At 38.6% G+C, this 15375-nt stretch overlaps 1 protein-coding gene across 3 annotated transcripts in view; it reads left to right on the forward strand.

The window, feature by feature from the left end:
• LOC135436384 (uncharacterized) overlaps window positions 1–6822 on the forward strand; it is a 39756-nt gene extending 32934 nt beyond the window's left edge. Inside the window, exons 6-9 of one of the 3 annotated variants that reach the window (XM_064693966.1) lie at window positions 588–777; window positions 851–1246; window positions 1725–1878; window positions 4720–6822. In XM_064693966.1, coding sequence (XP_064550036.1) covers window positions 588–777; window positions 851–1246; window positions 1725–1878; window positions 4720–4761 — 782 coding nt within the window. In that variant the 3' untranslated portion in view covers window positions 4762–6822. Of the gene's footprint in view, window positions 1–587; window positions 778–850; window positions 1247–1724; window positions 1879–2915; window positions 3521–4719 lie in introns of those variants that run through there. The other 2 variants (XM_064693968.1, XM_064693967.1) reach the window with 2 other exon arrangements.
• Window positions 6823–15375: the final 8553 nt, after the last annotated feature.

Genomic DNA, 15375 nt, shown 5'->3' on the forward strand with positions numbered 1-15375 from the left:
CCAACAATTTGGGTTGCCAACTCCCAATTACTGGCTCCCAGCTCTCAGTTGAATATGGAAAAATACGAAAAAATACGAAAAAATACGAAAAATACGTAAAATATGTAAAATGTGTGTACACCAAATACGTATAATAAAAAATGCAATAACAAGAGCAACAACTTTAAAAAGTGCAGCAACAACAATTGAAGTAACGGTAAATGCTGTCGCACAGCAGTACATATACACCCTTAACACATACACACACGCACACACACACACTGAAACATTTTGACTAAGTGTATGCGGTTATTTTAATTACCAAAACCGTAGGCAACCGACGTTGTAGTCGTTGTTGCTGCGGGCAAAACCCTTAATTAATTTGCATATTAATCATGCAGTTCGCTGAAAAAAAAAAATAAAAACAACAATGGCAAAAACAGAAAGAACAAGAGACATAAAATATAAAAAAAAGGATGTCTGCACGGCAGAGGCATAAAAACTGCAGTCATTAATTGTGGCTTGAGGGCAACATTTGCGAAATATCGAAATGAATTCGCACTAATGGAAATCGTTGCCAATTTCTGTTCTCATATTTCATCCTTTAGAGAACATCAAGCCGTTGACTTTCGATGAGGTCTACAACCAGAGCAGTCCCTCCAATTGCACCGTTTATGTGGGCGGCGTTAACAGCGCCCTCACCGCACTCAGCGAGGAGGTGCTACAGAAAACATTTGCGCCCTACGGCGCGATACAGGAAATACGCGTCTTCAAGGACAAGGGCTACGCATTTGTGCGGTGAGTTGAGAGCAGGCACATGCCACAGGTACCCAGATGCTCATCTGCCACATGCAACATCTTTTGCTTGCAGCTTCTCCACCAAGGAGGCCGCCACCCATGCCATCGTCGGTGTGCACAACACCGAAATCAATGCACAGCCTGTTAAGTGCTCCTGGGGCAAGGAGAGCGGCGACCCGAACAATTCCCAGACTATGGCCAGCCAGGCTTTGAACAGCGCCGCTGCCGCTGGCTTTCCGTATGGCGTGAACGCTGCTGCTGCCGCCGCTGCCGCCTATGGGCAGCAGTTGGCCGCCACTGGGTGCTGGTATTCGCCGACGCCCACCTATCCGGCCTCGTCGGCCACCGCAGCCGCTGTAACACCTGCTGCAGCGGCCGCCAGCGCTGCGGCTGTACAGAATCAGTTCCTGCAGGGCATCCAAGGCTACCATTTCAGCCAGTACGGAGGCTATCAGCAGGGCTACATGGGGTAGGTAAACTCGATGCCGTTGCCATCGATTTATGCATAATTATTTCATTAGCTGATGCGCCTGCGTTGCGTTTCCCATGCCCTGCTCTGCCCTGCCCTGCCCTCAGCACAACTCAATGGTTCTTTACACAAAATGATTGAACCGCCGCCGGGGATGGGCAGCGACAGCATGACGGATGAGTGAATTCATTTGCTAATTGCTAAAGTTTTCATTTGCGACTGCGGCGTATATGTGTACCTGGAGTACGGCATGCAATTCCACATGCTCCACTGTTAGCAGTGTGCTAGCCGGAGTTGTTGGATTTGTAAGTGCAACTGCCATGTAGCCGTAGTCCCCTGTCTCGTTCGTGGTAATTGTCGCATACGACAGGCGTCAGGGAAACGACGCGCAGGCAGATCTCGACATATGGGCTCTGGAGCCATCATCAACCTTTGGCTTACACTCGTGCGCATGTTCTCGTTTTCATTCCAATTGCAGAATGGGTGTGCAGATACCAGCCACTTGGCAAGGCGTCACCCAGGCCCAGATCTCGCCGGCCCAGCAGTTGGCAACGGGTGTTGCAGGCACTGGTATACCACAGGCCGCCGGCGTAGTTGCTTATCCGATACAGCAGTTCCAAGTGAGCCCACAGGTAGGTGCTAACTTAAAACCAATACATAAACGCATAAACACTCACACACACACGCACCACTTCTCACACATACATGCAAAACCAACTCGCAATTGTAAATATATATATTCAATTTCTCGTCGATTCTAGTATGTTCGGTGAATGCTTTGAATACGTTCTCAATTTGATTCGTTCGATCCGGTTGTTTGCTATTTCGCTTATTTATTTGTTTGTTACCTTAGTTAAATATGAGACATATTATTTATAAGCAATATTTTCGATTTTTGTTTTTTTATTGTTGCCTGTTTTGCGATTTTCAGCTAAAGCATGTTGTAGTATTTATTTTAAAATATTGCAAATATTGGCATTTTAAAAAACAAACAGGAAGCGACTTTAATATTCGAGAAAAAAATTTGCGGTTAAATATTAGTAAAAAATATATTTGTTTCAAGTATATTCATAATTATTAAATCAAAAACTTATTCTGAGCGCATATACATACACATTTTTTGCACTGGCTAATGTAAAATAAATATATAATAAACATAAAATTCTTTTTAACAAAATAATTGTATTAAAAGAAAAGTTCTTGCCACTGCATTTTCAAACCCAAAGCGACAACAACGACAAACAAACGAAATTCGCCCTTAAAACCATAAAATTTTAAAATACTTTTCAATGTTTTTTTCATTGCCCACCGTTTACAATAATAATTAAAAATAAAAAACCCTCTAATAAATATTCTCGCCGCATTTGTTCGATTTTATATACATAATCCCTGCTTAAAAGCATGTGCTTTGAATATCAACATATTTTGAAAGTATTGTAAGCATTATTTAATTGTTATTTTTTATTTGTTAATCTCATGCGTTCGCTTAATACTCACGTAGATTATACAACAAATCAAATTTATTTTACTGCTAGATAAAAGGTATTTAATGCAACAATCATAATAAAAGATACACAAAGCTGCATAAAGTTTTCTCTGCATTATAAATAATTTTATTCCGTCTACTATTTTTTTCCAATTTTTACTAACACGCATATTATTTTTTAAGGTTTATCCTTTACTTTTGCAGGCACAGTAAACAACAGAAAAAAAAGAAAAAAAATCTATCCAAATTTTTTAAGTACAGCAGAAGTTCTGAACAGAAACAAAACCAAAAATCAGCTGTAAATAAATGCGAAGCGCCGAGAAATTAACAATTGACGTCAATTTGGCGTCCATCGAATGTTGAGTGCTGCACCCAAATACCAAAAGCCAAAAGCCAAAAACCGAAAACCAAAGTAGAACCACAACAAAATATGCTAATGCACACACATCCATTTGCAATTGTTTATGAAGTATTTGGTTCATAAACACTTGTAAGCGGCCCTTGTATAAGCCTTAAGTAAAAAAAAAAAATATTAAAAAAAATACCAAAAAAAAATCCTAAATGAAAACAACTAATTGCCTATAGCACACAGACAGGTCGCAAACACAAACCGACACACATAAATAAATTTATGCTTTATATAAATGTGTTAAGCATGCTATGAATAGAAAGATTTATAATTAATTGAAGAAAAAATTATGATTATTACAACAGAAATAAATTGCTTTAATAAGTAAAAAGCAATTTGATAAAAAAGTAAAAAAAAAAAAGAGAAGCCATAAATTAAGTATGCTGTTTTCTGTGTGTATTGTGCAAAGCAGCCTCACTCATACAAATTGCGATCACATACACATATACACACAAATAGTCACATGCGCCAGCGCGGAATTAAATGAAAGTAAACATAATTAAAAATGCGTTAAAATTAATTACGCGCACACACACGTACACCTACATTTATTTATATAAATTTTAATGTCTGTATGTGCTGTGACATGCGTGCAGACAAGCCAGACGCAGACGTACCCAGGAGCCCCTTGGCACAGCCCCGACCCACACCCACACCCACACACAGCTACACGCATACAAACACATATACGTACATGTATGCGTAACCGCATTATTTAGGATTGCCTACTTTTGTGCTCAGCTTCTGATAGTCGCTTAGCAGCATTTACCACACACTCAAATGCATACACTATTTAATATCACAATGATAATACACATAGCACTAGTGCCTGTTACTATCGTAGATCTAGACGAGAACGTCGCCACGTTGTCATGTGAGCGCTCACATATACATAGACAATTGCCAGGCCTAGCCAAGACAAGCCAGACAATTGGTGAACTCGACATTTCCTGCTATCATTTTCCTATAGTCTGCAACTTAATGTTACAAAGAATTGTTAGACCTTTGCAACATACTAACGCACTAAAGCTCATATAACTAAATAGTACTTTATTTTGTGATTGCTCAGTAATTGAAAGACATGTTCCTACATACAGATACATACACACACACTCATTCGCAGACAGTCCCAGAACACATAAATACAACCACAAGCACTCGCAGTTAATAGTATCTGAAAGAACTTATGATATACTCGTAAATATTTATTATACGTTGATAAGCGCAACAAAGTCCAATGCAATCCAGCCACAAGCTAAACTCAAACATAAACTCGATCGAAGTCTGCGAAACCTCGTTATATATGGCGTCAAGCTTACGTTTTATCTGTCACACCAGCTTTGTAATTAATAGCAGCAAGATAAACACTTTCATTTTCCTTTATATTGTACTCAGTTTGCAATAATTTCATTTGGTTTATAATTTTATAAGTTCACGCGATTTGAAAAAATTCTTTAAAAAGACATGTACAAAGCAACATTACAAAACTTCCACATAAATATTTTGACTTGCTTTTGCATTTTAATATCAACTGTTTATACTAAATAAACGTATAAAATGTTTATGTTTTTATTTCAGTTGCCAGAAGATGAATGGTTAGCTGCAAATTTATTGTGTTAGAACAAACAAAAACCAGATACAAATTATGTAAACATACATAGATACAGATGAAACCCATGTATTTCACAAGTCTGTAGAACTTGTAATTTGCTATATTTCATATACTCTACCTACAAACATACTCTTATTTGTATTTTGTAAAGCTCAGTCTTGGTCCAACTCGTATTCGATTCTCATTTATTTATTCATCGGCCTTAGACTGGGAATGATTTTTTTCATATCGAGTTCACAAATTTGATAGCCATAAAAATTGGTAGGGAATAGCAAATTGCGAGTGTAAATGGTCTGTGAAATGTATGGGAGAGAGATTAGCTAACACTAGAGGAAACGCCACACAAGTACATGCATACCTACATAGTCGTACATATAATGAATACAATCAAAATATGCCATCGAATGATATTAATTGATATTAGCCATAATAAATGCAAAACTATAATAAAATATGTATACATAGAAATTAAATGAGCGCATAACCAATTCGCTTCAGCAAAACAAACCAAAAATACAATAATGCAAATTCCGAAGATCCTATTTAACTTTATGCATGTCCGACAATGCCCAACAATTACAACAGAAATAACAAAACAGCAATTAGCGCGAACCATACAAAACATCCAGACAGACACGTGGTGAACTAGTTAGTCAGCATAGGAACACACACGCGCACACACACACACATTACTTGATAGTTGAGATGCTCCCCATATATTAGATGTAGAACTTGTCGTATAAGAACTAGCTGACTCATCAGAGGGTACAAAGAGGGTACACTTACAGTGGAACCTGATGCATCGTCACCACGCCTCCAACTGGCAGCCCCCATCTGAGTGTACGTTTGTATGAAAGGCATATAGAAATCGTAGTTCACTGAATGTCAAACAAGAGTTAGTTTTAACACACACATACAAAGATACACACATGCATACAGCTAGAGATATTACTGTTTACATACACATATTTAAAGGTATACATACATACACATTTAGCATAGTAATTTAGTATACTTATACATATACATATATACATACAGACGAGTACAGTAAACTAGGTACGAGAACGCACGGCAAAAGATATTCTCGAGTGTGACCTCCACATACATATATCTATGCATAAGTGTGCGAGTATGTCTTGGATGATAAATTACAAATAAATGTTCAAAATAAAAACCAATTAAAATGATAACAAAAAAACAACATACATATAACATGTAATAGATCAACTAAAAATTATTGCAGTTGAATTTTGCTGTTTAAAGGGGCAGCTGGGGGAAAGCGGGGTTTCGATTTGCATATGGCGCGCATTATCTATATCGTTTCGGCTTATCTTTAGTTTTTTTATCCAAATGGTGAGAGTGTGTGCGCATTGTTTACAATATTTTGTGTACACACTGGCAAAAGTTGGTTTGCATTTTTTCATACAGCCGGGAAGTGCAATGACAGTTAGCGGAGGCGAGGGGGAGGCAAGTAGTAGTACTATAGTTCAAAATACATAATTGAATGTTGTGTATGCATGTCTATAGCTAACCGAGCTCACATACGCAGGATCGAAAAGTATAACCTTTACCTTAACCTTAACCTTAACCGTTACCGTACCCGTAAACGTAATCGTAATCGTAACCGTAACCGTAACCGTAACCTTAACCGTAACCTAATCGAACCACGATACAGACATAGCTTAAGAAACAAGCGAGTTGTAATGTACACTAAGATGTTTTTAGCACTAGAACTAACGAGTAGTTGGACTATGAGAGGCATTGCATGTTTGAACATGACAAGAAACGATTTAGACGTAGACGTGATTTTAAACCGGAGGAAGGCAGAGCGCTCGATTCTGACAAATTGAAGCTGATGCGTTAACTGCATTTTTGTGTTGTTATTTTGTTTATGAAAAAAAAAGTGACAAAATAAGAAATAAAAATGAAGATTTTCGTTAAGTAAACGGTAACTTAGACAGATAAAAATTTAAAGCATTGTTGACCAAACCAATAAAAAAAGTTTAAAAAATTTGGCTATAAGAAAAAACAGAACATTTATGAAAAGCAAACTTTATATTACAAAAAAAAAAACAAAAAAAAATATATATAAAAGTATACAAAAAAAATATATACAAATATTATTGGATTGTTTGTTAATGTTTGCACAACATATCAGTAAAGAGTTAAATATGTAGTTTCCATATAGAAGCTAACCCAGAGTTGGAAACTGAATAATATTATGACAAAACAAAAACTTAAGGCATTAAGATATAGAAAAGTAATAAAGATTCAATAGAAAAAACGAAAGGAAAATAGCGAAAAAAAAGTATTAATGTTGTGCAACTAATGAATGTGCTAAGACATTTATATACGTCTACAAACATATACATATACAAAATATTTATATATATACAGTATCAACAACAACAACAAACGCAACCATAAACCACAACAAGTAAAATTAACGAAATATTTACGGGCAACTACATAATGTCAACCCAACAGACAAGGGAGGATTTTTTGTATAGATTAAGAATGTCAAATTGGACGCGGTAACTAAGTACTCTCCAGTAGTAACTGGGGCTCCAGTCGAAACTAAGTTTCTTACACCCTATTATAATTTAACATGCGTTTTTCTTTTCTCGCAGTCAGTCAGGATATTAAAGCTCATAGCTCAATTGATCTGTTGGATTTCTCTATAATATATTTGCAACTCATTTAATATTAAAATTGAAATTAAAGTAATTGTCGTTTTGGTGAGAACGAAACAAAAATGAACTAATTGTAGTTTATGATTATGAACTGCAATTTCAATTTAGTCAATTTGGTGTGTAATTATTGAAAAGCTGAAACTGGAGCATTAGCAAAATTTTACGACACACATAAGCAAAACGAAAAGGAATATAGGGCCAGGGTTCAGTCTGTAATTAAGGCACGTAGCATAAAATAAATTAAATGAAAATAAAAATGAAATCAAATTACAACAAAGCAAAAACCGAAAATCAATCAAATGAAAGTATTATTTAAGCAACAATACAATAAGAGTATAAACAATTACATAACTTAACATATTTACATAGGGCAGTACTCAAACCCATAAAACCGGAGAAATGCGGTTTGTTAGCTAACACGATGCAAATAAACGTGACATAAATTACATCTAACACAGGCAGTTATGTAAATGGTTTTTTGCTTAATGACAAAGCAGACTTGCAACAATTAACAGAGCCATGGGGCAACCACTCGAAAAATCCCTTCAACCGACGGCCGAATGTTATTTGTCGTCTCGTATACTTAGAAATACAAACATATGATATAAACCAACACAAATATTAAACGTTAAACTAGCAAACTTAATATAATAGAAATGTAAGTACAGCTAGAAGAACCCCCCTTATAATATCGGATGCCAGCGAAATGACATTTGAGGCAGTTGCGCAGCTCACTGGAAGGAAGGAAGCGATCCACAATATATTTGTGCAATATTCCAGAGGGCATATGTATGCATTTTATGCATTTAAAATCATAGTAAGATTGTAAACAAAATTCACAACAAATGTAGAAGAAATCAAAATGATGAGCAAATAACCAAAAGCTGCTAATAAAACAAATACAAAATACCAAAGACATGCATATGTAGGTTTTGGAAAGCATCATACTAAGACGCAGATAAACTGTGCGCACCAAATCACCACACACACACACCCACACACACACTCATACATTAATTAAAGAAATACATATAAATAAATGTGTAGTCTATATATATATAAATATATATAAATTGCAAATATGTGTATTAACACATAAAATATGATAAGAAAATAGCAAATAAAATAAACAAAGTATAGATATCGACTGCAGTATTGCAAATATTTTGTAGAAATTTAAGAATGTTTGAGTGTGTTTTAGGACAAGGATTAGTAGACACAAACCCCAAAAACAAACAGGAAAAATATGAAAGCAAAATATAAGGCAAAGCGGAAAAAAACAGAGAGAAATAAGCAGAAACAAAAAATAAAAGGAATAAACTATGTTTTAAATATACTGCAAAATAAAATATATATCTATATATATATACATATATATATATATATGGCATCGAGCATAACTACATAGCTACACAGTCACACATACACATACACACACACACATCCATACATATATACAAAATGGCGTTTTCATAAGAAATCACAAGTGAAACAACGTAACGAATATTAAAAGGTTAATCAAATTAAGCATAGCAAACCCCAAAATGAAAGAAAGAAAATATTTATAGTTAAAATGAAAACCAAAAGAAAAACACAAAAATTTGGTCGCGTTTTTTGTATACCAACGCGCCAGAGTAAACCAAATTAAAAGCAAGCAAAATATACAAATTATATACAAAAAAAAAAAGGAAAAAGGAAAACAATGAAAATCGAAAGTGCAGGCTTCTCAAAATGAGGTTCGAATGTAATTATAAAGGGCCAGCACAGAAGTTAGGACCTAGTCGATGAGTTGCCAGCGAGAAGAAGCATTAAGAAAATATACAAAGCTAAACAAAAACAACATGAAGAACAACTATTGCAACATAGAAATGATGAATAGAAGTAACACGTAATATAATATTTAAAATAAACGGCTAAAAACAAAAACTTATATTATGTATACATAAATATATTGAAGGAAAACAAATAAAACAAGCAAAAAAAATTTTGTAAAAATAACATTGAAAATTGCATTTTATTTCAAAGCTAATTGAATAACTATGAGTGTATTCAGTCTGATTTAATAACATTACATTCGTTAATCTAAATATTTTTGAATATACCTACATTGCCTCACATTATTCTCCAGCCGGATGTGTGTTGTTTTAGGTGTGTTTTCGCATAATCGACACCAAGTCAAAAATTATTTCAGGTGAGTTTTATGTGGAAAAATGTTTGCTATGCTAGACGAGTGTGTGTGCATAGGATGTGTATGTATACATATTTGTGCATCTGTTATAGGTACATATAAATTCGAGCGTATATACAACAAGATGTTGCCATCCCCTGATCTTGTTGAACTGCTCGGTTTCCCGCCTAGCATAAATTGTCATAACAAAGGCAAAAGACAACACGTGCAACAATAACAAATCAAAAATTTACAAAAACAAAAATAAAAAAGAAAAGACAACGCAATGAAAACACGCACAGTTAAGGCAATTGCTTGCCGCGGGGCCAAGGACTGCGCGGCCGGCATCGTACTGGGGGCCGGAAAACTGCCGGTAACAGGAGCACCGAGAACCGAGAAGCGAGCAGCGAGCAACGCAAAAATGCAAAGTGAAGCAAAATGTATAAAACATATTTTTTGCTATTTTTTGTTTGTTTTTTTTTGCCTTGTTTCTGTGCCACGGCTGTTGCCGCTTTTCTGTAGTTGTTATTTCGCGTTGCGCCGCAGGTTAAGACCAACTCACACACACGCGCACACACTTCTGCTCCCTGTGTGCGTTATTATCGCAATGGTTTCAAGCATAACGGACAGACAGCCAGACAGATGTTCGCGGTCTTTGAAGCAACATATGCGCCGAGGTTTCACTTTTATTTCCACATATCGTGTAAGTGCGTGTGTGTGTGTGTATGTGAAATAATGGCGCTATGTTTGATTTGCATTGCAAATCATGGCAATTTTGCAAAATGTCTTCTTATATAAGAAACAATATGTTTTATTTACTTACATTTCGACTTTGATTTCGCCGACTGCCTCTCCCCTTTGGGTTTTATGGAAACGTGCGCTTATAAGCTGCCTGGCATTGCCTATGTTTTTCTTTTACGAGTGCGTAGTTGAAAAGCTTAAAGAAAGTACAAGTTTCAAGTACAATTGATAAATTTAACTCAAAGACCTTTAAAGTCTTGAAGTTTATAAATAAATTCTTAACTCTTTTCTACATTCATTTATTGTAATATATTTTTTCTGCATCATACATATATTGTTAATAATTTTTCAATAATTATGCCAATGCTTGCATAACCGAAGCGTAGCCATGGCCAGATGGGGAGCTGTTTTGGGCATTGCCAGCTTAGCGGGGGCTCACAAATGGCATCAACTGAAAATATTGGCTAAAGCTTGCCACATAAAAAGTAACGATTGGTTTACCAGGGACTTGGGGCCATTGAGCTTGAGCTGAAGCTGGTGTTGTTGCTGGCGCTGAAGCCTTTCATACATATCAAGTCCCTGGGCGCACACATACACGCATAAACTGCGCAGGTGGGCGGGTACTTCAAACAATGCACACATCATAATATTTTTGCAGACTTTATGGACGCCATCAACTGGGGCTCGAAGCGATGCTGCATTCTGGCATGCAGACGCCATAACGTGCATTACCTTTACGGTTTGGTGTCCTTGCTGCTGTTGTCGGTGCTGCTGTTGGTGCTGATGCCGCCTGTTTAGTTAATAATTCCCATGCATGGAGCCATCTCCTGCTCGCCCATTGCCTAGCTGGAGCGACAACGTGCACGACAGTGGAATAAGAAGCATTTGGTGCATAGGAGGATATTTGCTGCATATAAAGAATGTATCTGTGGTGGCATGGGAATTGGTTGAAGACGTGCAACTGCAACGGAAACCGGAAATGCGCAAATAGCAAAGCACTAAAGATTTTGACGCTCAGCACGGTACGAACCGTCACAGCAAGCAAGGCCTGGCTGCTTTCACTGGCGACCACATGCTGTGCGCCAGCTCGAATAGCAGCTTCCCTCCTGAGTGGCTGCATATCCGACTTGCCGATAAGACACCCTAAGCGGGCAGCAGTTGGTGGTAGGGGGTAGGTAGTGCGCAGTCGGCAAAAGGATATGTGCTCAGTTGACAATTGAATGCCGCCGGTGCGAAAAGGTAATTCCTCACTTGATAAAAGCGCAAGTGCCGTAGACCAAAAGAAAAACTCTAATTGGGCAATTTAATCAATTGAATAAATAGTCAATCCCGAGGATGAATCGCATGATACGAAATTTTTGGATGCTGGTTAAGGACATGGATGCCTGTTGTTCACATTTTATGCTCGTGGGCCAAGTCGCGGCCACATAATGCCATATTGCCCAATGGCATATTAGCGGACGCTCATGTCCACTAACTGATACAGATGCCACCCCAAGGAGAACACGCGCCTTGCCAGTACAACCGACCACAGCAGGGACATCCTGCAGTCCGCCAGTGACACAGACAAGCATTGTCGTGGGGCGGTGCGGAGAGCGGTGCATGTCTTGCTTTGGGGCTGTCCGGCTGCTCTACAAGTAGCCAAATATCCCCAGTTCGCAACATGGAGCAGAACAAATGTCCTTTGCTGATAAAGCCTCATAATAAATGTCGACCTTTCGTTTTTCCATTTATATTATCAACTGCTGCTCGAGCCAGGGCTCAGGGCTCAAGGCTCAAGGCTCACCTTACCTTGCTTGGCTTTGAGCAGAAAAAATGATGTTGTTTTTGTTGCTGTTAATGTTGTTGTAGATTCTCTGACAATGTGCCTCTTCCTCTAAATTGGTATACCTTACCTGTGCACCAACGTACATATATTAAAATTTATTATAAAATGTGCATTAAAATGAACAAGTTTTTTCCTCGGATACCCTTTAATTGTGACAGGGCTGGTTAACTTTGGGAGTAAATTAAAATGTTTAGTCATCTAACCAAATACAACCAAAGAAATTTCAATCAATTCTGCATTCATTCAACATAAGGCTGGTTGGGTTATTATTCACACACAACTTGCCGAACAATTTAAATCAAACAATAAAAAATATTTGAAGTTTTAAGAATATTTGCGCCAAATTTTCCCGCACGTGCATTACTAAATTTATTCTCATTTTTCATATTTTATTAGTTTTCTAATTTTAGTTTAGATAGAGCATTTGACCATCGTCGTGAACTGTCCGATCATTTCAACTTCAATGGTGGTTTTTTTTTGTATTTTAATAGACCGGACCCAGGCGAATCAAAAGGACCTGGAAAAAGGCAGCGGCAAGTAAATTTATGTTATTTTCTTGTTGTTGGCGTATCAGATAAGCTAATAAAAAATATTATAATTACATATCTGTATGGCAGGACGCTGGCGATGCAGGCGGGCAGCGAGACATTGTGCGCAAATAGTTGGCTGCGCTGCGTTACACGCGCTTTTAATGTTGTCCCTTGATGTTGTTGGCTTCCTGCCCCAGAGAGCACCTGGACGCAGCCGCAGCGCCTTGGGGTATGCTGTCTTTGTGTGTGCTTGTGTGTGTTTACAGTTGAAACGAAATAAGCCATAAGGACAATTTAGACTTTGAAGTGCCATTGCCATGCGAAATTATTTTAATTAGATGCGCACACATAAATGCTTAACGCGCTCGCCGCAGACCTTTTTTATGGGGCCCAGACTCGAAGGCCTCGAAAGACAATGCGACAGCGGCATAAAAACAGGTGGGCGTCAGGTGGGTCGGCCAACAGGCGCCACTGCTTGGTTGCTTAGCTGCGTGGCTGCGTGGCTGCTTGGGTGTCCGGGTATGTCGTGTAACACACATTAACCGATGCCATGCAATGCAGCCATAATAACAGCCGAGCACAAGTTTAATTAGTGCAGCCAACGAGGCCAGTGGAAGCAAGGAAGCCTGTGGCCAACGTTGCGTATGAGCAATGTGTGTTCGTGTGACAAAATGGCCACGCCACGTCAAGGTTGTGCCCGTGTGTGCCAGTATGTGTGTACTTTTATTGCTGTCATCCATCTGAGAACTAAAACTCTTATGGTCATAAAAACTCTAGAACGCATTGCGAGAGCAAAAACAAACCGAAAAACCCCAATAGGATTCTCTAGAGCAGAAAAAGTGTCAGAGTGCTGAACTAATAATGGCACCTGTCAAAATTCGTTGAGACCGCAGGTGTTGGGGGACGTGCGCGGGCGCAAGACGGTCGACAGCTTTGGTCGAATGACGAAACCCAAGTGACATTCATAGTGATTTCGCTTTGGCAGTTTTGTGTCATTTGTGGGATTTAACCGATGCCAGCACATATGGACTCAGGCCTTGGGCGGGCGGCACTCGGTCAGTTGATGCGGCTTCAAGGATAGATGCTGCTTAAAATTGGATGTGAAATCAAAAAAAAAATGCGGAAAATAACGAGCTAAGTTGACGGCAAGACAGCATTTGCGCCCACAACATTTATTACTCGAGAGCTAAACACTTAATAGCCGCAAATCCGAAGCGACGCAAGGATTCTTTTTCGGCGCAAATCCTCTGATGCCTGCTGCACTAGCTGTTACTTCGGCCCTGATGATATTCATAAAGTTCTCAAGCTTAACCACAGCACAGAATGCTGCTCAGTATGTAAAACACCAATATAGACATGAACACCAACTAGCAAAAAACAACCTCAATGAACCCCATGTCCAGTGGCAGAAAGTGCAATGAGGACTTGGTTGGGGCATGTGCCGCACGCATAAGTCGCATGCCAATGTCCTTTGCAATACAAACAATATAAAAACTTCGTCGGATTATGCAACAATATACACATTTATTTTGAACGGAGCTATGCAGTTATAAAGCAGCAGCCGCTGGCCAAAGTCAAAGCTGCCAAGACGACTGCTAACTGACACTAGGCTATGTGTGTGTGTGTGTGTGGATGTGTGTGGATGTGTGTGTTTGTGGTACTTCCGGTGTCAATGTTCCTTGGTCTCAAAGGAGCATGAGACTAGGAAGTGACCCAGCCGGATGACGACTCTACGCCAATGGAAAGCACAAGTCAAAAGCCACTGAAAATATTCCATCTGTCTGCAATCGGGACACACAGTTATTACATATGGCTATATGCATATGTGCGAGTGTGAGCATGTGTGCGTGTGTGTTGGGCTAATATAAGCAGAGGCAGCTGAAAGCGATTCCAAACAGTTGTCATGTTACAATATTTCAAATACATTTGAAAATTGCATTGCGTGGCAAAAAGGACATTCATCTCGTTCCTGGTCATGTGTCTGGTCACCCGTCCTGTCAGCTGTGCCTCCAGCTGCTGCGGCTGCCATATGATTTATGGTGATAGGATACGTGTATTTTAAAGCTCATAAACTTGTCGCTATTCCGTGCAGGACCTGTCGACAAACTGGCACTTGCCACACGCCTCACCCTCCCCTTTTCCCTCTTTCTTTCTCTATTTCTTACAAGTTCCGCCCATTAGTCCTTTATAACAAGTGTACGCTGTGATCCTACGCAAGTTTTTATTGGTGCGAATACGCGTAATAAGCTCAATTTGAACGGCCCTTTGAGGGCTCTGCATCACGCGATTGGCTTTTGTCTTTACTGCCAGTCATTTGCCTTGACATTAATGAAGCCGCCCCGACAAATGCAATAATAAATTCAATTAATTGCATTTTATTTCGATTAGGCGAGGACGCCGGCTCGCCATAAATGTCAATTGTAGTCATTGAATGTTAGAGCAAAAGTTGGCGCTGGCAATGGATGCTTGGGATGGTTTCTATGGTCAGCCACGGCTCGTTGAGACTCTTTCGCATCTAATTTTATCATTTATTTCATGCAACATTTTTATGCATTGTCATAAAACTAATTTTACGATGTCGCACAAGCACACACACACACACCAACACATACATACGTATGGCTTGATGTTTGCCTAATTAGATTAGTTGGCTGTGCATT

Source organism: Drosophila montana, unplaced genomic scaffold (genome assembly GCF_035044405.1).
Source record: "Drosophila montana isolate Dmon_TW-CO22-7 unplaced genomic scaffold, ASM3504440v1 contig_3733_1, whole genome shotgun sequence".
Lineage (NCBI taxonomy): Eukaryota > Metazoa > Arthropoda > Insecta > Diptera > Drosophilidae > Drosophila > Drosophila montana.